The sequence below is a fragment of the Rhamphochromis longiceps genome, linkage group LG7, assembly GCF_057381845.1.
Source record: "Rhamphochromis longiceps isolate RC_006_pf linkage group LG7, R_longiceps_female_GT1.1, whole genome shotgun sequence".
Taxonomy (NCBI): domain Eukaryota; kingdom Metazoa; phylum Chordata; class Actinopteri; order Cichliformes; family Cichlidae; genus Rhamphochromis; species Rhamphochromis longiceps.
The window spans coordinates 26,497,280-26,519,913 of NC_140563.1; the positions used below are offsets into that span (position 1 = coordinate 26,497,280).

Genomic DNA, 22,634 nt, shown 5'->3' on the forward strand with positions numbered 1-22,634 from the left:
ATTTTTGAGCGCAAAATTGTTTGTGACCCTAAAACATGACACCTACACAAATTTTCTGACCTGACATCTAATTTATACAAAGTTAAAATTCCGCTTTTATATTTAATCTTTACTCTCAAACCATAAACAGCAGCGACTCTGCAGCTGAGAGAGTAACACACATCACACCGTGAGCAGCAGGTGATGTTTCCGTTTAAAGTGGGCTCAGAGCACCATGTTTTCGCTGATGCTTGTATTCAGTCTGATGGATTCTCAGCCGAGGGACTATGTTTTCTGTGTGCAACTTGTTACTGACACCACTGGCACACTGCGTCTCCTCTAATGGGCTGTGAGACATGAGGCTCTAATGTTAAAATGAATCCAGTTTAAAGTTTCCCGGCTCCAATGGGAAGCCCTGGCAGTGCACGCAGTGATGAAACTGTTAACTGGAATGACAATATTTACTCTCTGCGCTAAATCACCAGATTAGTCATGTCTGTTTCTACTGTGTGGCTGTGATTTAAAGCCAGGGGATTGTTTTAAAATCAGAGTAGTGTCGACAAGCAGCTGTTGTGCTACCGTGTTTAAAGCCGCCTCTCTTTGTGTATGATTGCTCCTCGGGGGATTTCATTGGGGCTAGCTGTGTGGTTCGTACAACGACGTCGACGATGATTGGCCTAAGTAGCTGCCAGTCACGATAGACGCCGCTTCTAAAATCTCGCCGTGTGCAATGTTATTGGCTGAGAGTTTATCTCGAGGCTGGGGATTGGTGTTAGTAACGCCAGCAACGAGTCAGTCCAAAGTCATTGGTTGTTGGTTCCGCTGCAGTGTGAAGGCTTTCTTCCACAGCCAGTGAGACAGGCATCGGGCCAAGCTACCGAAGAAGAAGGAGAACAGGGAGAGGTAGTTGAGCTGCTGTGAAGGGAGTGTGATGTTTGTTCGTGAGCGGAGACATGAAACTTTACACTGCGTGGATTTAACCTGCAGCTGACGTGAACGTGAGTAGCAGAGCTTCCCTCTGGCACTGCTGTGGGAGCCAGACCGTGGAGTGAGTGGAGCTTTGTCAGTTATTGTTCTCACATTAGCGTCAGTGCTTCAGCGGCAGAGCTGTGTACGGTCAGCTTGCGAATTCGTACGGACTCGAAGTGTCTGTGTCATGTGAACGACAAGCTTTAAGACAAGTGTAGGCTGCTCGCAAAGGTTCTCAACAGCACCCAAGTTGGTGCATAGCAAAGCTAAATGGAAGCCATTTGGTCCAGTGCCATTCCAGCGGAATGCGATTTTTCACATTTGAAATTCCGGACAGGTCTATGGAAGTGCATGTTCGGCTGCCCCACAGGCAGGAACCGGCCTAAGCACATCCACAGCCTGGAGCTGGTGGCCCACTGGGGGCATGTTCACTGACGGCTAACTAACTCCGTGGCCTCAGATCCTGCTGGACTAAAGTGAAAGTTTTCGTCTTCTGTCAGGGAGCTCTTTGTTTCTCGGAAGCTACAGCAGCTCTGCCACACTCTCTCAGGACCACGTTTGTCTTTTGTAACTATTCTCCGATTATGCAACACTGTTGCTCAATTATTTAACTTGTGATAAATGATTGAAGCAGGCTGAGCTGCACACATCTTTAATGTTAGCAGGTCCATGTCAGGCACCAGGGTCAGCAAACAGAGTCAGCATGAAAGATGTGAGTGCGCATGTGAAGACTTGGTTTATGTTTCATGTATTTGATCGGTATAATTTGTGATATGTGATCTGTTTTTATTGATTAGCCTGTGAGAGTTAAGCGGCTGTATCAGACAACACTTTGAAACGTTGTATTTGTCTCTCTGACCTTAGAGACAGTTTGAGACAGAGGCGAGGGAGAGTAGATCTATTAGACAGAGGATGATGAAGATGGAGCTGCCAGGCAAGAGGAAGACCTCAGAGGTGGTTCGTGGATTTAGTGGAGGAGGATGTGCAGAGGGTTGTTGTGACAGAGGATAGTAGGTAGGGAGGGGAAAGATGGAGGAGCTGAAAGGAGAGAAGGAATGGTTCCTCACCTCACAATTGATTTTCTAGAAAATTATTTGGATATTTAAAAAACGTAAAGTTCAATAAATTTGACCTAAAGAGTTTCTTTTTCTCAGAGTTTGTAGCTTGTGTCTTACAGCTGACCAGCTCTCTCCCTTTTATCCTTTGTCTCTAAATCATCTGAGACGTAATTACTTCCTTTTTGTTCTAAGAAAAACTTTTGGAAACCTTTGGCTTCTAATTTCTTCTTCAGTTTCTTGCACATAAAAATTCTGGGTGGGCCATGCTGATGTGGATGTCAGTCAGTATTTACTCACTAAGCACATCGAAGTTTTTGGTAAGTTGTTTAATAGGTTGTGCTTATGTCAAAGCCATTTAACACACAGAGTTACTAACAAAGCCAAGCTTGGCTGCAGTACAGAAGGAAACCTTTGATTGTCTTAACTCATAGCAGGCATGGATGTGTGCTTTTTACTTAGCTGTCCAGGTGGGTAAATGGGAATTTTAATAACCTAGAAATAACATGGACCCGGCCCCCAGGAGAGGGCTACTTGTTAGTGAATCACTTGCTCAATCAGACAGACACACAGAGTGGCTCAGGGCAACAGATTCAGCTATGTTAGTTATGGGTAAACAAGCTCAGGCCTACTGACTGCTGTTCTCTTTAAAGCACTCCATCTATTCAGCCTCTGTGTTGATATTCCACTGGTGAACGATACATGTGTGCGTGCTGTAACACTGTGTGTGTGTGTGTGTGTGTGTGGTGAGCTGTTTGAATGTGGAGTTGGTATGAGCCTTCTGTTGGGCACACATGCTGTTGCCTGGATTCAATACTGCCTTTATGTGTCCAAGAAACTCAGCTAATCTGGACACACCGACCCACATTCAGCACACTGCGCCTGTGCACAAAAACCCTTTCACCCATCCACGCTGGAGCCCCTGCAAAAACCTTCTGCACTTATAAAAACTGCACTTCACACTGTAAGGATCCATCTGCCCAAACATACTCTCACCACTGCTTCATGTACCAGCAGTAACACGTAAATACCAGCATGCATCTGTTTTTAATGAGCGTGCAGTAGCGGGACCTCCACCTATTGTCTGAAATGCATTAACAGTTGGCTGCAGCTGCTCTACAGCTAGTGCATCGTTCTTTTTCTGGTACACCACTTAAGAAGATGAGAACCAATCACACTGTACGTATATTTTGCTCTCCCTCATCTCTCAAAGATGGACATAGAGCGAGCGCCCTGCCTCCTCTGGTGAAGGTCAAGTAAAGATGGGGTGAAAAGTTGAACAGAAAAGAACAACCACAGCAGCCCCCCATGGTTCAGTCATTTACAGAAGATTATGGTCCAAGAATTGCTTGTTCTGTTTAATAAACTCTGAGTTTCCATAACTGAGTCCTCTAAGTGTTAATGTAATATTAACATATAGCTGCTTTGTTAAGAAAACTCCTTCCCTCCGATTGCAATATATATGTATCACCAAATGTACTATCAAAAAGGATTTATAGTTGATAATGTTGCACAAGTACTGTGGCTCATTGTGTATATGTTTGAAACTGGTGATTAAGGTAAGAGTGGCGTCGACAAACAATCAGTTAACCCCTCCCTCCCTTCCTCGACAGGTGGTTGACTCGGGCTGAGCAGGCCGCCAAGCTTGCATTACTCTGGCAGATCCCTAGGCAGTTGGTGAGTGCACATTCATTTTTGTTTTAATACATTCTTCCTTCTAACCATTATCTCAGGCTGCAAAGTTGATAAAATTGTAATTTCAATCATGATTTTTATGTTCAAATAATTAATGAATGTGATCGAGGGGTGTTGGCTATGCACGCTCTGCCAGCAGAACACAGCTTTATGTGTCAGTCACAGCGCTTTCCTGCACTGCGGAGCCTGAGGTTACCTGAGTGCACCTGACTGCAGTGAGGTGCTCTATATCACAGACTGTCAAACAAAAGTCTCATGTCTGCCACAGCAGAAGACCACGAGCTCTGCACAGCAGAGCGTCACAAAATGCAGTATGATGAAAGCCAAACAATGCAGTGGTTGCTAAGTTGACTCACCAAACATGAGCTCGGATAAAGATTTACATCCATCATGCAGGTGCAGATGGCATGGAGTGAAAGAAGCCTTCTAAGAGATGCACTGAATTTGGGTGAATAAAGAGGACCAGTTAATTTTTATGCAAGGATTTGTAAGTTAACAGGAAGGCAGCAGTGTCCTTTTACCTCACTAAGATCAAAAACAATCCTGATCCAATAACTAATCTCAGTACTGATCAACATAATCATTATTATCACCACCGCTGAAGCCTCAGCTCTAACTACGGTATTTTACTGCTTTGAATTAAACAACGCCAAAGAAAATATCTACCTGTTAATCCTGTTGTTGATAGTACAATGCAGTATTAGGGCCGTATTAAGAAAAAAAATAGTGTTTATTCTTAGAATAAAGACAAAATGTTGAGATTAAAGTTGTTTTGAGTCAAACATCTGCCACAGAAAACACCCTGTGTAGATAAGTTAGTGAGACAGCTTGAATAGATATCTTCTTGTGTCTTAGTCTACAACATACACCTTCCCTACTGCATGAAGCTATAAGCATGAGCAACTTGAACTTGATCTGAACTTATTTCTGTTTTAGCACATAAACACAGCGTGGTGATGCGTATAAGGACGAGAAGGTGGAAAAAAAAAACCACACAAACGTGGAGGAGTTGGTCGGATTTGTCCAAAATGAAATGGCTGCATTGGACAGATGCAACGATACAGATGCTTACAGCCTCGAGCACGTTTGAAACGACTGTAATCTCCATATTTCAACTTTGTTCTCAAATATTACTTTAGGTTTAATCTTGAAAGTAACAATAATATATATTTTTTCTTATTATGGCCCTAATATTCCTTCGTATAACAGGGATTCTTTAAAAACTTTATCAGTGGAATAATCAGAAACCACAAAAAAATACAGCTAAGTGTGCCATATAGGGTAACAAAGATGAATTGCCTTTACTGTATGTTGACTGATGACAGCTAAATGTATAATCATCTCTCAAAGCCCCGCTCTGAGTCAGAAAAAAATCTTGTAACCTCAAATCCTAAAACCAAGTCAGAATCTGCCATCATCCCCTTGGAAGGTGTGTCAGAAACGGCCCTAATTACTGCGGCCCTCCCAAAGGGAGAGATGACAACACAGAAGCTCACGTGTGTGTGAGAGAGCTGCGCTGCTGTGTTGTCCACAACATGCTTTGTTTGAATGTGCTAGCATTTCCATCCTTTGTTCATTCACAGCACACACTGGTCAAGTCTGCATGCACACACCCTGTCACTGAAGGGGTATGACTTTACTCTAAAACTCTGTGTCAGCAAATGTAGACACACACGCACACACACAAGCAGCAATGGGGATGCTGACCCAGCATTCCTTCCAGTCTGGGCTGTCTACCTATTTTCCTGTGACTGGCTAACACAGCACCACTGTAATAAGACCATCTTTAGCGCTTGGTTGTTTATCAGTCTGCAGTGAAATTGAGAGGAAATATTGTGTTCTATTTATTGAGTCTTACTTCATTAGGTGTTTAGAGTAACCCAGGGTGTCATGTCCATTGCTCTACTGTGAGACACTAATGTGGGCTACAACAGTGTGACCTGAAGGAGGGAGAGAATATAAGTGTACATGGCACCAGGACACTATAGGTTGCAGGTCCAGTTTTGTAATCGGGTGAAGAGAGGAGCTGAGCTGTCAGTGAGTTGGAGCAGGTGGTTGAGGAGGATACTGGACAGGCATAATGTATAATGAGGAAGTGCTGGAAATATCTGACAGAGGATCTTCTATTCCCACCTCCAACAGAACAGAATCCCTCAAAAGCAGCTCTGGCAAATCATCAGGTGACTGATGAAGTGGATAACTCGCCCGTTATGTATTAGTTGGTAGTAGTTTAACAGCTCCTTGTTAGCCGGGTCTCCAGGGTGGAGGAGGTTTGTCCTGAGATTAATTAAGGCCCTGGATGTTGAAATACTGATGTGATGTGGTGCAGTGCCTCTGGATTGGCTGACGGGGATGGCTAACACCATCCCTAAGGAGGAGTGACCTCCACAATCTAAAATGTGTTGCCCAAAGGCGAAAAAGACAATGCAGTTTGTGCTTTCACTGTTCACTTTGACCATTGTCACGTCACATTCGTGCCTCACTCTAGGACAGCGGTCCCCAACCCCCGGGCAATGGACTGGTACCGGTCCGTGAGGCGTTTGGTACCGGGCCGCAAGAGTTGAGGCTCGGGTGGGAAATTTATGGTTTCTATCGGTTTTTATTGTTACCTTTCTTTCCCTGGGTCTTTTCCCGTGTGTTATGAATAAATCTTCTTCTTCTACTGGTTTTATTTTGTTGTATTTATCTGCAACACCTTAAAGGCCCGTCCCTGAAAATATTGTGGGGCCTAAACCAGTTGGTGTGTGTGTGTGTGTGTGTGTGTGTGTGTGTGTTCTTTATTCTATTAATGCATTTTGTACATGGCCCATATAAGAAATAAATAAAAATGAAAAAAAATCAAGCCAGTCTAGGAGCACTCTGTTTGTCTGTCAAAGAACACACCTCAACATGTTTTGTTACTTTCCAGATATCTCAGAGTGCTGCTCATCTGCAGCTGTCACTTGTGTATAAGTGCATTTTATTAAACATGTTTTAATAGTTCCCCATACTGGTCCCATGAGCCTATCCTTTCAAACTTAAGAGACAGTTTGGAACATTTCCTCAACGCTCTGGGATCCTGGAGTGCACTCAGAGGAACTCATTCAGGCCACAGATACACTGTGTTGCCAAAGGTATTTGTTTGTCTGCCTTCACACGCATATGAACTTGAGTCACATCCCATTCTTAATCCACAGGGTTTAACATGATGGCGGCCCACCCTCTGCAGCTATAACAGCTCCCACTCTTCTGGGAAGCCTCACAGCTTTGCACTGTGTTTATGGGAATATTTGACTATTCTACCAGAAACACCTTTGTGAGCTACTGATGAGGACGAGAAGGTCTGGCTCACAGTCTCCACCCTAATTCATCCCAAAGCTGTTCTGTTGTTGAGGTCAGGGCTCTGTGCAGGCCAGTCAAGTTCTTCCACATCAAACTCATGTCTTTATGGACCTTGCTTTGTTATAACACCACTAACAGCTGACTGTGGAGTATTTAGTAGCAAGGAAATTTCATGACTGGACTTGTTGCACAGGTGGCATCCTATCACGGTACCACGCTGGAATTCCCTGAGCGTGAGCCATTCTTTCACAAATGTTTGTAGAAATAGTCTGTGGCCCTGAAAGCGATTGAAAGTTGGATGGGTGAGTGAATACTTTGGCAGTACAGTGTACCATTATGTGAACAGTGTTGTAAGAAATGTGATGTTATGGTTAGATCTTTAGTTCTTGTGTATTGTGCACAGAACTGTGACCACTTGCATACACGCATCTATACTGCTAATCCCAGCTGTGTCTACAGTGTGACAGTATTTTCCTTTGTCTCCCCCTGTTTTTATTGCAGTATAGGAGAGAGTGCTGTAGGTACCAAGCAAAGCTGCCATGTCGGTGACTGTTCACGAGAATCGGAAATCCCGCACTAGCACAGGTTCCATGAACATCTCATTGTTCCACAAGCCTTCACATCCCGACAGTGTCCTGACTCATTTGAACACCATGAGAAAACAATGCATGTTTACTGATGTCACTCTGTGGGCCGGCGATCGCTCTTTCCCATGCCACAGGTAAACTCACGCTGGCAGTGTCTTTTTCGATGACCCCTTTTGTTTGTTTGTTTTCTAACTTGTGACTTTCACTCTGGCTCATCTGCTTTCGTGTTCTGCAGGGCTGTCCTGGCAGCATGTAGTCGTTACTTTGAAGCCATGTTTAGCGGAGGGCTGCGAGAAAGCCTGGACACTGACGTCAATTTCAGAGACAGTATACACCCCGAGGTACTACTCTGAATTTCTCTTTGAACAGTCAGGTTAGCATGTTCTGGTGGCTCCTTGTTTTCAGTTCTTTTCATTAAAAAAACAAACATATCTATATATATATAATCTTATATAGCTCTACCTCAGCACTCAAAGCACTTGCCTCATTCACACAAACACTATTTTTCTCTGCTTTTCCTGCACAAGTGCTTTCTATCTAACATTCACCCACATTCATACTGTGATGGATGCATCTGAGAGCAACTTGGGGTTAGTACCATGCCCAAGGATATTTAGCACACAGACTGGAGGAGCCAGGGATCGAGCCACCAACTTCCCACTTAGTAGATAACTTGCCCTACCTCCTGAGCTGCATCCAATAAAATGAACCTGAAGTCTGATGCTATTTAATTTTGTATGCCTTAAAGTTTAATCTTCAGAGGACAGGAAATATAAGTGTAAAGAAATATACATGTAAAGAGTTGAGGACAGAGAGGGTTGAACCACTTCATAGCAGGTCCTTTTTCTCTCACATTAAAGAAATCAGAAGGACAGCAGGCTTTCATCTGCACAATATGGTCAGAATCATGAGGGATCTCATAACCTCCTCTGCCACCTCACTGTGGACTGGCTCATTCCTTACTACTGGGCTGCTCTGAAAGCTTTTAGTGGCGCGGGGATGAGAAGGAGGGATCGTCTGTCTCCCATATTAGCTGGTCTTCACTGGCTCCTCAAGTCCAGAATTCACATTAAATTTCTTTCTCTTGCAAACAAATTTTGCAAGAGGAAGTGATCGGGGTTCATCATGTGTCACAGACCTTATAGTATCCTGATATCCCAGCAGAGCTTTGCTCTCAGACTGCAGGTTTACTTGTTTTTAGTTTCTAAAAGTGGAATGGGAGGCATGTCCTTCAGCTGTCAGGTATCTGCTGTCATACTGTTTAGGTAATGGCTTCAGATTGTCCTTGTAATTTGATTTGGCTCAGGTGACACTGAAAAATTATTGTTACTCCAATTTATTAGGATTTAGTTTAGGAAGATTTCTAACTAGGATCAAAGTGTCTTTTCCAATGGAGACCTGGCTGAGGTTGCAGGCTCGCATTAAATGCTGCATGTATAGCACACATATGCAAACAGCCACAATACAAACTGCCTGCTTCCTCTTTTCTTCCATTCTTTGATCTCTTAAAATTCACCAGTACACGTGCCCACGTTTAGTGTGTTTTGGTCTTAGGCAGTGTATCACGCTGTTATATGTCCTGTAATGTGCATGGCTAATTTTCCAATGGCCTACTTGGCTAGGTCCTGGAGCTTCTGTTGGACTTTGCCTACTCTTCCCGAGTGATCATAAATGAGGAGAACGCAGAGTCGTTGTTGGAGGCTGGCGACATGCTGCAGTTCCACGATATTCGGGATGCAGCAGCAGAGTTCTTAGAAAAAAACCTGCACGCGTCCAACTGCTTGGGAATGATGCTGTTATCAGATGCTCATCAGTGTAAAAGACTGTACGAGCTGTCGTGGAGGATGTGTCTGGTGCACTATGAGACGGTAAAGATGACTATTCTTGTTTTCTCTAAGTTTATTAAAAAATACTGAGTGAACAAATGAACATATGTTTCAGATTTGTGGGGGGATTGATCCTGTGGAATATTTTAATAATCTGAGATTGACACAATCAGGTAGAGCTGGGCGATAGAACGATAACGATATGTATCGCGATATAACTTTTACTCGATAGAGAAATTAAGCTATCGCGATAGACCTCGCCGCTCTTGTCCTCTTTTAAAAAAAAAAAAAAAAAAAAAAAAGGTCAGCCAATCCAAATTAAGTAGCGCAGAGCCGAACCAATCACAGCCGCAGCATCACGTCGCGTGACTTGTTACGTACAGCACAAGTGCCAAGCCGCACGTGTGTTTGTTTGGGAAGCAGCCAGCGGGTAATGGAGGAAATGAGTGTGCCGACTAGAAAAATCAACCGAGCGTGACCGAAGAGAAAACAGATGATGGTTCCAATGCCGGAGAGATTGTCGAACGGAAGAGCCATAGAAGTTCCGTAGTGTGAAGGTATTTCGGCTATTTCAAGTCTGACAAAAACAGAGTAGCGTTCATTGTAAATTGTGCCGAAAGCAAGTCTGGAAATACAATAAACTGGTGCATGCGTCACACTGTGCGCCACGTTATTGTTTCGGTGAAATGAATTTCTACAATACTGTTAATTCTACTCTCTGCAGTGTTTAAATGCTTACATATACACACAGTTACTGTCCCTCCACACATACGACTCGGTTCTGCTTCTATGCCCCAGCTTTGTTTACTTTTTCCCACCGAGGCTTCTAGACTTCTGATTGGCCAACATTTCTGCACGGTTAGGAATCTAGCGCCACCTGCTGCTTTGGCATGTTCATAGCAGCGTTTTCCTTCATTTCTGCCTTTATGTGTGGACGGGATTATTTTTTAAAACGAAAACGGAAAATCTCCGTTTTCAAAAATACCCGTGTACGTAGCCTCAGTCTCTGACTGGAAGCGCTGATTCGTCATTCGGCTTTTGTCAGACTAAAGTAACTGTTAAAACTGTTTGAAAAGCTAAGCTATACAACAAGGAGAGATTGAGAATTTCCTTTTAGTTCTCAGTTTATTTGATATTGACAAAAGTTAGTCAGTTTTGTCTGTTCTTCTGTAAAACAAACTAAGATTTATTTTTAGAATTAATATTTTGTTTCTAAGTGGAATTGACAATTTAGTCTGTTTCGTTTGTTCTATTTTGAAACTTAAACGCTTTAGCGGCTGCCTTTTGTGTAGTTTGCAATATTTGCCTTTATTTATCTGAAAAAGTCTCATGTTCCTTAAGTACATCTACCCTGTTGAACTTATTATGGGAAATAAATATTTAAATAAAAACAAGCTGCTGATTATTTCACATTTTACTTGTGAGCAACGGCACATTTAAATCTTACAAATATAGTTATTTGGCTTATATCGTGATAGATATCGTTATCGCCTGAAATGAAAAAAACATATCGTGATATGAAAAAATCTCATATCGCCCAGCTCTACAATCAGGTAGTAGGAACTCAAGCGCAGAGCGGTTAAACGTCTCCAAAAGCAGTTTATTTACAGCACTAGTGCACGATGTATACAGTGAAGGGAAATCCAAACTCCAGGGAATCACGGGGAAGCTCTCTCACACTCGCTCACGTCTTCTTGCCCAAACTCACACATTCACACGGCAGGGAGGAAAGTCTCTGTAGCAGAAGAAAGGGAAGTCACTCACAAAGCACAGGTTCACAGGAGCTGGGAGAATCGCTAACGTACAATCATCCAGCGACGAGAGGATCTGTGTTCCAGCCTCAAATATTGCTCCTAGGTGATGACAGCTGATTGTTGTCAGGTGTGTGGGCCAAGGGCGGAGCCCACAGTGAGCTCCGCCCAGGCAGAGAGGGAGAGAGAAAACCAAACAACACATGAAGCCTCGTGGGGCCGGCCGGGCAGGCACGGAGACCACGACAGAGATGGAGGATTTGTGGTTTTCATGCACTATAAACCAGAATGATCAAAATGGAAACGAAGGCTTAAAAGGTTTTACTTTATTCAAAAAAGGAAAGTTTCCTTTTTTGAATAAAGTTTGTGTTTGTGTGAGAGAGTGTGTATGTTGCATATAACATAAGTATTTGTGCTTTCAGGTGAGAGAGTCTGAGGATTTCTACAGTCTGTCCAAAGACCAGCTGCTGGAGCTGATTCTGAGTGACGAGCTGGAGATAGAAGATGAACAGGTGAGTGTCGTCACTCGCGGGGACTCTCCTGTGTCTGTGGCGTGTTTTTTCAGAGCGTACTGATTTGTGTTTGGAAGTGATTTTTCAACCAAATACCAACCAAACCACAGAATGCTCCTCGTACAGTGTTGGAAGCCATAAATTGATGTTGGCTGGTAATTCGACTCATGGCAGGTTGTGTTTAACTCTGTGATGCGGTGGGTTCGATACGACTTGGAGGGTCGGCGTCTTCATTTGCCAGAGCTGCTGACAGGCATAAGGTTGGCTCTGCTGCCCTCGGAGTGTCTGCTGGAGGCTGTAGCCTGTGAGGAGCTGATTATGGCTGACAAGAGGAGCAGGTAGGCTCATAAGACCAAGACCATGTAAACTTTGTGTCTTCTCTTTGTTTCATCTCACATTTAAGCTTTCGCATTCAATACTAGCTTTTCATATTCGGTGGGTCTGATTGAGTGAAAAGTGTTACAGGCCAAGAAGTTTTAGGCTTAAAAGGTAATAAAGATGTAAAAGAGGAGCCGACCACAAAAAATGAATGGAAGAGAGAAGACGATGGTTAATAACAATTAATGCAATAGTGGCATATACACACAAGTGAGTAGAGGAAAGGAGTGAAAGGAGGTAGAGTACATCATGGGGAGTCCCTCAGCAGTGTAGCTAAAGCATCTTCCCAGGGTCCGTTGATCCTGCCCTAATCGTTGGCTCTATCAGAAACAGAGTTTGAAGCCCAATCTTAAAACCGGGTTCGTGCACAGTTTTAAAATGATATTACTTTTCCATCACTTGAATACAAATTTTCTGAAATGTCTTCAAGTCCAAGCCAAAATCTTTTTTGAAAGGTATTACACAGCTGAGCCCGAGCAGCCTCGCTGTGACTGTGACTCGATCATCACAGATCTGTGACACCCTGTGAGCTGGTGCCATGGACCAGCTGAACCCAGCTTCAATCAAAAATGGTGTTTCTCAAAAGTGACAGCAAATACTCTACCTTAGAATGAACCAAGAATGTCACCGATTCCTGCTTTTATTTAGCTATTCATTCAAACTGTATTTGATGGGGCGATACAGTTTAATATAGTTCTGATGCAGAGCATGAAACGGATGTCCTGCAGGGTGATTCCAGGTATCACAACCTGTCTGCATACAGGCTTCTACATCGATCAAGCAAAAACAAAACATTTCAGTATCACTTACATGAAACCACAGAGCAGATCATGTCGGACTCCATGACAAGACTTGCTTGGATATAGATTCCCATGTATCTGTGTATCAGTTCAGTTTTCTTTTGTGTTATCTTTTTTTGTTATTGTTACTATTTATATTTTTCAAATATTATTAACATGTTCTTGAGAAATTATAGGAGTGTGAATTTAAACAGAAATCCGCTAGCAGCTGTGGTTTTGACAGACTCTCCACGCTTTCAGTAAGGATCAGCTGATGTGCTGACTGTCCTGCAGGTCCATAGTAGAAGAGGCAATGCAGTGTAAGAAGAAAATCCTTCAGAATGATGGAGTAGTGACGAGTCCTTGTGCCCGACCACGCAAGGCAGGACATACGCTACTTATACTCGGAGGCCAAACCTTCATGTGTGACAAGATATATCAGGTAAAAGGACCTTTCTGCTTGTGTGGTGTGATTTCATGTAATGCACTGTCAGTGTCACTTCTCTCAGGCTGATGTGAGTTGAACTGCTATGTTATTAACATGACATTTAACGGCTCTTTCATTTTAAGCTTACACCTATAGATCTACTAATTCCTCCAGTATTTAATTGTTCTCCTGTGTAAAACATCTCTCCTGTCTCTGCTGTGATCTTCTCCATCTCAACCCCGACACAGTCGGGTTTTCACAACCAAAACTCTCCTTGCTGATTGAGTTTAATCTCAGCACAATGACTAATACTAATTTAATATATCAGTGGGGAAATGACATAAAAATTCCATTGATTGGTGAGTTATGAGGATTAACCTCATCATACATCGACATAACCCCGTCTTCGTGTCCTTTGTGAACATGGAAACAAATTCAGAGTGAATTTTAACTCCGCTTTATTTAATTCACCAGTTCATCTTTATGTATTTCTCATCCTCTGTCTCATTTTATGTTGACTGCAACAACTGGGCCACTTCTGATGTTCACATATTTATGTCAAATCTATAGGTTGATCATAAAGCCAAGGAGATCATACCAAAGGCAGACCTTCCCAGCCCTAGAAAGGAGTTCAGTGCCTGCGCCATTGGTTGTAAGGTTTATGTGACAGGAGGTCGAGGATCAGAGAATGGAGTGTCTAAAGACGTCTGGATCTATGACACTGTCCATGAAGAGTGGTCTAAAGGAGCACCCATGCTAATAGCCAGGTATGCTGTTTGTTGCTTTATAGGAAATGCTGGATCAGCGCAAACGGCAATGTAGTAGTACTGTCCAATTTCTAGGGTAGTTTTGCAGTTAAATTTGCAGTGTAAATGGACATTTATTGGTCTAAATGTGTTGCCCAAAGCAAAGTGAGATTCTAGAGTTCTATATATTGTACTTGGCAATTGTTTAACAATAAGAAATTATCACAAAACAGACGTTGCTCTTGCCACTGAACCAGAAATCGCTTAGAAGGCAATTTTTCCTGCTGCAACGTTTATCTTTGTGAATCTGTGCTTCAGACTACGTTTCATTCACTTCACCCTATTATGTTTGAAAGGATTAAGAAGTGTTAGCATGATTGTAAACATGGCAGATATGTCATGAACTGTGGCAAATGCCAAGGCTTTCTAAGGAGCTCCAGGACAAAATGAGTTTTGGATGCAACTGAGATTAGTTCAAGTGCCACTGGTAGAAGTATAGTTTGTGTGGATAGACGTTGTGTATAGAAAAGTGTTTAAACTTACTTTAGCCATATAGTGGATTGCATTACAAAGTGCACCATCGCAAACCCATCACTGACAGAAGTTCACACAACATGCTGCTTCCCTTCCACAGGTTTGGCCATGGTTCAGCTGAGCTGGAGAACAGTCTGTATGTTGTTGGAGGGCATACAGCCATAGCTGGTGTCTTCCCTGCTTCACCATCTGTCTCTCTGAAACAGGTCTGAAAAGCAATGACTTCTACCTAAAGCTGAAATAAACAATTATTTATTTGTAACTGACAAGTGCAGAATTTTTTTTTGACAATTTACGTATATTTATCTACAGTTTATTTGTTCTTTAAATTTCATAGCCAGCCACAAAAGCGTATATGCATTGACTTTGAACTGGCAGGAAGTTACAGAAAGTGGTACTTTGCACAAAAGTGCATTCTCTGTTAAAGTCTTACAGAATAGTTAAATTATAATAATAAATGACAGAGAGAAAATTGCACCTCGACAGGTGTTTAAAATAAAGCTTTATAGGCAATGTAAACATGTTTTATTGGGCAGGGTGGAGCGCAGGGTTAGGTGTATAGCAGGTCGTCCGTAACACTCCTGCCAAGTTTAAAGACTGTCTGTCAAGAAGAGTGAAGAACAGCTTTACCATGTGCAGAGATTTCGCTGATGCTTGACCAGCAGCTCAGTTTGCATTTTACTGTTTTATGATCAAACTTTACAGGGACATGAAACTAAAGTGTTAAGTGTATCAAACGTCTTCACCAGGTGGAGCGGTATGACCCTCTCAATAACAAATGGACCATGATGGCTCCACTAAGAGATGGCGTCAGTAACGCTGCTGTGGTCTCTGCCAAACTCAAACTCTTTGTTTTTGGGGGGACCACCATACACAGAGACAAAGCCTCCAAGGTTGGTGCTCTTTGTTACTTACCTGCCTCTCTGAAGCATCTCTACCAATACTGTATGAATTTTATTGATTATACTTTTCTTTGAAAGACCAGTTATTGTTCTTTGTTTCAGTAATTGTGTAATAAAGATGTAAAAGAACAATACTACATTTAGTGTGAGTGTTGTGCTGTCGGCGATAGCACTGTAGCTGTATAATTCCCTGCTTGCTATTTTGTAGGTCCAGTGTTACGACCCCGTAGGAAACCGCTGGAACATCGCGGCCGAGTGCCCTCAGCCCTGGCGCTACACGGCAGCTGCTGTCTTGGGAAGCCAGATCTTTATCATGGGCGGCGACACAGAATTCACAGCTGCCTCTGCTTATCGCTTTGACTGTGAAGCCAGTCAGTGGACTCGAGTGGGCGACATGACGTCCAAACGGATGAGCTGCCATGCCGTGGCCTCGGGAAATAAGCTTTATGTGGTTGGAGGTTATTTTGGGACGCAGCGGTGTAAAACTCTGGACTGTTACGATCCCACGTCAGATAGTTGGAACTCCATCACCACTGTACCTTATTCACTGATCCCCACTGCCTTTGTCAGCACATGGAAACACCTGCCTGCCTAACTGTGAGGTACCAGGAGACACTCATCCCAGGTATGTTGAGGAATGTCTCAGTATGCCACACAAGTCACTGATTGTTACAGCAATCCACATTTGTTAACGTCAAAGTTACACTTCATAACTTCTTCACTGTGTGTGGTTTTTATCACAACTCGGGCTTTTCAGTCATAAACATACTATTCACCGCTAGATGTTACTTAGTCCTCCCACAGCTTGCCTGAATTGCCTTCAGGCTAGCTGAAAGTCCCTCTTCCCAGGTTTTGCTTCTGCAGCTGCCAAAGCCACAGGCCAGTCCTCCAACACCCATCTGCTACCTCAGGAGACCCTTGAGGTCAACCAAGCCTGGGAAGCCCATACCAGCCTCATTTATTCCCTCACTGGCACTGGCCACTAGTGGGCCCAAATCCTTGGGCAAGAGCTCAGTGTGTGAGCGTTAGATAGAAAACAATGATAACGACTGTAGTGCATCAATGTATGTTCCCCCAACCTTGAATCAGTCTGGAAGAAACTTTATGACGCGCAAATACTTACAGGTTACATATATTTAAAAAGAACAAAAACAAAGAAAAACTGCAGTGTTGTGTGTACATTATGTGTACGTTTTTGTAAATACATTTTTCAGTTATTGGGGATCACAGGAATGTGATGATGTCATGTGTGAATAAGTGCTGATCAAAGTGACAGTAACTGACTAGTTTGTCATACAATGAATACGTGTTTTGTTATTCATCTCTTTGCTGTTTATGAGCAGCTGTTTTGCTTTCTCACTAAATAGTTATGTAATGAAGATAAAAAGATTTATGATAAATGAACACGTATGTGTGAATTTTCATACATGAGCAAAGCGAAGAAGCGCCACAGGCCAGAGTATAATGGTGGCAGTACTAATATTGCTAAAAAATCAACTAAGTAAACAGGAAATGTAATGTTACCAAAACATTACAAACATTTGCAGATTAAAATCGTGTCCATTTTTTTTTAATAGAGTTATGTGGGAGAAATGATTTCCTGTATCTGTCCTTATAGCAGCCGCACTGATTCAGCGTGTTAGAGGTGATGTGTGTCCTGTTTGTGGTCCATAACAGCCAACACAGAGCCAGCCTTCCTCATCATTTATTATCCTGATCACTTGTTGGTTTCACCAGCTCTGATGCTGCTGCCCCTGCACACCACAGCAGAGGACACTGTGCTCACCACAACCCACTGACAGGAAATCGCCAACACTATGCTGCACGTGTAGAAGGATGTTAGGAAACGGAGGCGGCTCATCCCTTTCTTGTATCCAGCCTCTGTGTTAGTTTTCCACTTGAGCCTCTCGGGACGTACACGGGGAGTGGATAGCTGTCCTCGATCACCATCTCCCTGGCCTTATTCAGGTTTAGAGGCACATGATTTTTCCCAGACCATTAAAGCACTACTGATCTGCCCTCCATCTCCCACCCATCACTTATACAGTTGGCTGTATAGGCCTCTGAGTGATGTTTCAGTTCACACTGCAGTTTGGTCACAGTCCTGCTCCAGCCTCACTGCTGTTGTCTTCTCTGCCTGCAGGTGTCGACGCTGCCCCTCACATCAGTTTACAGTCGCACTGTTTCACTCAGGGTTGTAGAGAGTTAATCTAAGCGCAGTTTATTTAGATTGTTATTAAATAAATTATTGTTTGCATTGCTGGTCATAATAAGAGTGATGACAGCAGTTATATATCTAAGATGATGCTGTGTAATCGTTGAACAGCTGTGAATGACAATGACACCAGCCAGCAGGCTCCACACAACATTATGGTGGTGGTGTTAATGATGGTGAAGTTCCCATAATAATAATAATAATAATAATAATAATAATAATAATAATAATAATAGCATCAGCAATGTCTGTGTATATATGGAACCACATTAAAAGCAGCAGAACACAGTAGTGGCAAATATCACACAGATGAATATTTTTCTCTAATCATAAACTGATGGGCAACTTTTTAACGTTTTCTTGAATATGAAGTTAATAGTTTTGTTGCCTTAATGTTTTATTTCTGTTCTTTTCTTCCAGGAGGAGAAACTCTGAGAGTGGCCGAAGCGCCACACAGACCAAGCTTTCTGAAGACGAAGCAGCGTGTCACACACTCTGAAACATTGTGAGTGGTGTGGTTAAAAACCCCCACAGTGCACCACTCAGGTCTGAACAGACAATTACAGTGCTTCCTGATGACATACAAACACAGAGACTGTGTGCGTGCGTGTGTTTCTTTAGTGTCTTATGAGTCAAACCATTCCAGTAAGAAATCAAACTAAGAGCTGCCATGTTTACTTAAGTCATTTTCCTCAGAAGTCCAGCAAAATGAAATGAAAGCAAAGAATATGTTCACTGCAGTATTGAATAGTCAATGATGTGATGGAGGTTTCTGGCTTTTGCAGTGCTAGGTTTTATTTGTTCATTTTTTTTTTTTTTTTTTTTCTTCGTAAGAGATTTTCCAGTTCATACAGAAACAGGTGCAGCGCAGGCCGAGTTTAGCCTGAATTATCCGGTGGTAAAGAATCATTTGCTAAAATGAAGTTGAATTACTCATGCTACTTTCTAAAAGTCCTCGTTGATGTCACAGCATTAGCAGCTCTCCACACACGATCTATTTATTCACCTCTGCAGCAGTGCAGCTCGTCACCAGAGGATGTGGACATGACTGCACAGCAAGCAGCCTGTGTGGCAGACTGTACAGAGCTGTGACGTCAAAGCGATTTACTCAGCACCAAGAAAATAAGCATCAAAGATCTACTTTTTGGGCTTGGATTCAGCTCTGATGGACACCTGGTTGATTAACATTTCAGAGTGCATTTGCAGTCCTCTGTATTTCCCGTGACATGATTACATTATGAATGAATGTGTGCAGCTGAGCAAGTTTTCCGTGGTTTGAAATCTGAGAAGCACAGCGGCCTTGTTGAGTATGTCCTGCAGACACGCTCAGTGCCATTCAAACACTGCTCTGTATTTTCTCTGTAGCACCTAAAGACTTTTAATCTTCAACAGTGAGTTCGTGTGCGTGAGTGTGTGAATGAGTGATCAGTGTACAGTGTTTCCCCGTGCTCAAACTAACACAACAAATGAATGAACACGGTTTGTGGCGCACACAGTTGCACCGCCGTTGCTATGTTGTACTGGCTCTGTCAGTGTACAGTGTTTACTAATGTCGGGAGCGTCTTTGCACTCGTCCTCTCTACAACTGTTCATGAAGACCTTGGATGGACCCTTCTGAGCTGCATTTGCTTGTTTTCCCAAGTTGGAATTAAACTGTATCTCAGAAGAAAGACTGAAGCATGCACCAGTGAATCTGGGAAATCTGAGGATGAACATGTTTCTTAAAGTGAGGTTTTCCAGATGATTTTGAAAAAGTTTTTTAAGTGTGGTGCTGTCATGTTTTTACTGGTGATAATAAACACTGACTTACTTTTTAAACTGCACTGAGCTTTTGAACGTGCAGACGAGGATGACTGGTTTGTCTCTGTCGCTTTTAACACGTCGGGTGTCAGAAAAGGTGAATCTTTCCATCCCAGTATACACTGCATCCTTGACTAATGTGCACAGTAAAACACTTACTAGTGAACTCAGTTACAGGTAGACTGATTGTGTTTTCTGCAGGTACAGAGCAGGGACCCGGATTCTGGTTGATTAAAAACCTCTCACCTGCACAGAGTACCGCAAAGACGGCCATGAAGTCACAGGACAGCCCGTGCTTGCACTCCGACTAAATGACTAAATAAACCACAACAATGTTTTCAAATTCACATTTAGTTAGTTTTACAGTTAAAGGCACACGAGCCAAGGATCAAATGACTTCTGAGTGCGTGTGACGTGCACACTCGTGCCAATACTAGATTTATCCTTGAAGTCAAAGAGTCACTCTTCCAGTGTCCTCAACAAAAATGAAAAAGTTAATTTGGGTCAGCACAGTCATTTTTCTGCCCTCCTCCCAAATGTACTTCCTATCGATGGAGTGAGAAAAGTGCCTCCCATGGTCATCTAATTGCCTGTTTTCATCACTCAGTCATCTTCTATGTGATCTAGAAGAAGTGCACCAATAATTATTACAAGGATATTTGCTTTCGGTACGCTCAGTTCAGCTGAGGTGTTTAAAAAGGTTTGTGTCTTTGCAGCAAAGTGAAAATGCTGAATGACCTCCTCCAAATGTGATTCCATCATTTTTGCCAGGACTGGTATTGCTGCTTAAAGAAAAACACAAAGTGTTGGTTTAATCAAACCAGCTGCTAACGCCTGTTAGCCACTGGAAAGTGTCTGGATCTGTATCTCTCTCATTAAATTAGTTAATTTTAATTAGGAACTAATTTCAAATGTAGCAGCAGACTCGTCACACCAGACAACATTTTTCCATGGACTGAGCTTCAGAGCAGACAGCAGAACTACAGCTAAACTATAAGGAGGTAAACTGCCTATTCACTGTCAGATACTGTGAGAGGAGTACTACATGCATCACTGAAATATGGCTGCACTCATACTTTCAGATAGTACTTGGCTTATAACTTTTTGGCAGATAGCGACGTCTGGGTCTGAGTGCTCCAGAGAAAGGTGGAATTTCACTCTTTGTGATTGAAAAGCGGCTCAATCCTGAGCCCGGATGTTGATTGTCAGGATGCATCCAGAACTCTTTGGGTATTATTACCACTGAACCATCAACGTTGTGGGAAACGTCTTGTCTGGCTCTTGTACAGATGAGCCCTTCAACTTTTGCCTCATGTGTGATGAAGTTGCTGGAGAAACTAGCTGAAGGTTTAATAGAAACCTCTCTCAGCCCTCTGCAGTTCATATATCCCCTAAATTTAGGAGTGGATGAAGCAGTTATTTACCTGTTGAAGAGAGCTTACTCCTGTCTGCATAGTAACAGCTGATTATGTGAATCTGAAATCGATCGATCAACACAGACAAGTTGTGTTTGTGAAGTTTTAACTTGCCTTTGTGACAGGGTCAAGCAACAATACAGAGCCTAACTGCAGTGTGCACGGCTTTTGATAAGGAAGAATAAGAAGCACAGAATCATTTATAGAAATGTTATCTGCCCACTGTGGTCACAGAGCACAATGAGAACGTTCTGTCCAAAAGATCGCTTCTGCAGTCGACTATCTCGTGTGTTCAAATTATTTAAAGACAATACGTGATATTTTTGTAGGATCCTATTCAGCCAAGTCAGCTTGACACAGAGAGGGGCAGAATCCTTTCCATCACATCACTGAGAATAACCTTTTTGATTTCTTCAGTGCATTTAACACAGTCCAGTCACTGCTGGATAGTGTACAGCATACAGGTCATTTACAGGAAATGTCAGTGACTACCTGACAGACACACTGGATTATGTGAGATTGGGCAGTGCTCCGTCTGATTTGGTGGTGTGTTGTTCCCCAGCAAGCAGCACAACGTGCCACTATTGTCGTCTTCTCAAGACTGGGTCTGTCGTCTTCTCAAGACTGGGTCTGTGCAGCCCCTAATCTGCTTTCTATAATACTACTATGGAGAAGTACCTGATATAACTGTAATTCAAAAATGCAGACTGCCTTTTTTTCACAATTTTATTTCACTGTTTTTAAAAACTTGTTTTAAGTTTTCTTTCTGTAAATGGGAACTATTTCATTGCATATTGTGCTATTACAGATAAATATTTCACATGTGCGTTTTATTGTCAATTAACAATCAAGAACACTCTATACAAGGCAAATGTTTTGTTAAAATTTACAATTAAGAGATGGTTTCATGAGTGAAAGTACAGTTTACAGCAGGGTACAAACACCGGTTACGCTCAAGAACAGGAAGGCCAGATTACTTTGCCAGAAACATCTAAAAGGGGCCTGCACAGTTTTGGAAAACATTTTTTGGGGACAGATGAAACCAGAATGAACTTGTATCAGAATGATGGAAGAGAAACAGGTAATGATCTGAAGCATGCCACATCATCTGTCAACATGTTATGTCAGCACTAAAAACAAAAAAACGAAAAAGACCAGTTAGACTCTCAAAGTAAAGTTTGTGTTACTTGATGAAGCATGTGTCCTTGGACCAAATCTATGACTGAGGTATTTTTTGGACCTCCACAGTGGCATCAGCAGTTGCACTGTGGGTTCTTGTAACCCAGCTGACTCTTTTCAATGTGGAGAAGTAGCTGCTCTACTCTGAGTCCCTCGCAAACGACTGAACTTCTCACCCTATCTCTGAGAGGCCATCCACCCTTTGGAGAAATCTCAAAAATACCAAAATGTTTTTAAGGCTCAAGTTGTGATTGGCCTGCTGACTTAAAATCCTCTCCTTGCACTGGCAGTGGTGTATCTGAGTTGTTTTAATGTTTTTAAAACCTCCGGCAAAATCAAAAAGCCCCATAGTCCCATGTTGTGTTACTGTGTAACTAACACACATTTTTAATCAGTAACTTTCACTGTCGCTTTTTAAGCTGTGGATTAAAAGACAGGAAAACTATAAACTATCACATATTTGATTGGCTGCTGCAAACTTCATTGGTTAAACAGACAGTACTGCCTCTACAGATAAATAAGGGTGTGTGCAGACAGTACTTGTCAGAGAACTGAGAAGCAAAC

General features: G+C 42.5%; 1 protein-coding gene across 3 annotated transcripts; it reads left to right on the plus strand.

The window, feature by feature from the left end:
* Positions 1 to 785: 785 nt before the first annotated feature.
* On the plus strand, positions 786 to 19,541 carry klhl25 (kelch like family member 25). 3 transcript variants are annotated; one of them, XM_085413100.1, is made up of 14 exons: positions 786 to 977; positions 2,240 to 2,323; positions 3,617 to 3,680; positions 7,521 to 7,740; positions 7,842 to 7,947; positions 9,229 to 9,474; positions 11,606 to 11,695; positions 11,870 to 12,033; positions 13,147 to 13,294; positions 13,850 to 14,046; positions 14,660 to 14,765; positions 15,309 to 15,452; positions 15,670 to 16,086; positions 18,097 to 19,541. In XM_085413100.1, the coding sequence occupies exons 4-13, from the start codon at positions 7,559 to 7,561 to the stop codon at positions 16,054 to 16,056; spliced, it is 1,770 nt and encodes a 589-aa protein (XP_085269226.1). In that variant the 5' UTR covers positions 786 to 977; positions 2,240 to 2,323; positions 3,617 to 3,680; positions 7,521 to 7,558; the 3' UTR covers positions 16,057 to 16,086; positions 18,097 to 19,541. The 3 variants fall into 3 exon arrangements, with proteins under 3 accessions (XP_085269226.1, XP_085269227.1, XP_085269225.1); XM_085413101.1 differs by lacking the exon at positions 2,240 to 2,323 and having other exon boundaries at positions 786 to 1,027; XM_085413099.1 differs by lacking the exon at positions 2,240 to 2,323.
* Positions 19,542 to 22,634: the final 3,093 nt, after the last annotated feature.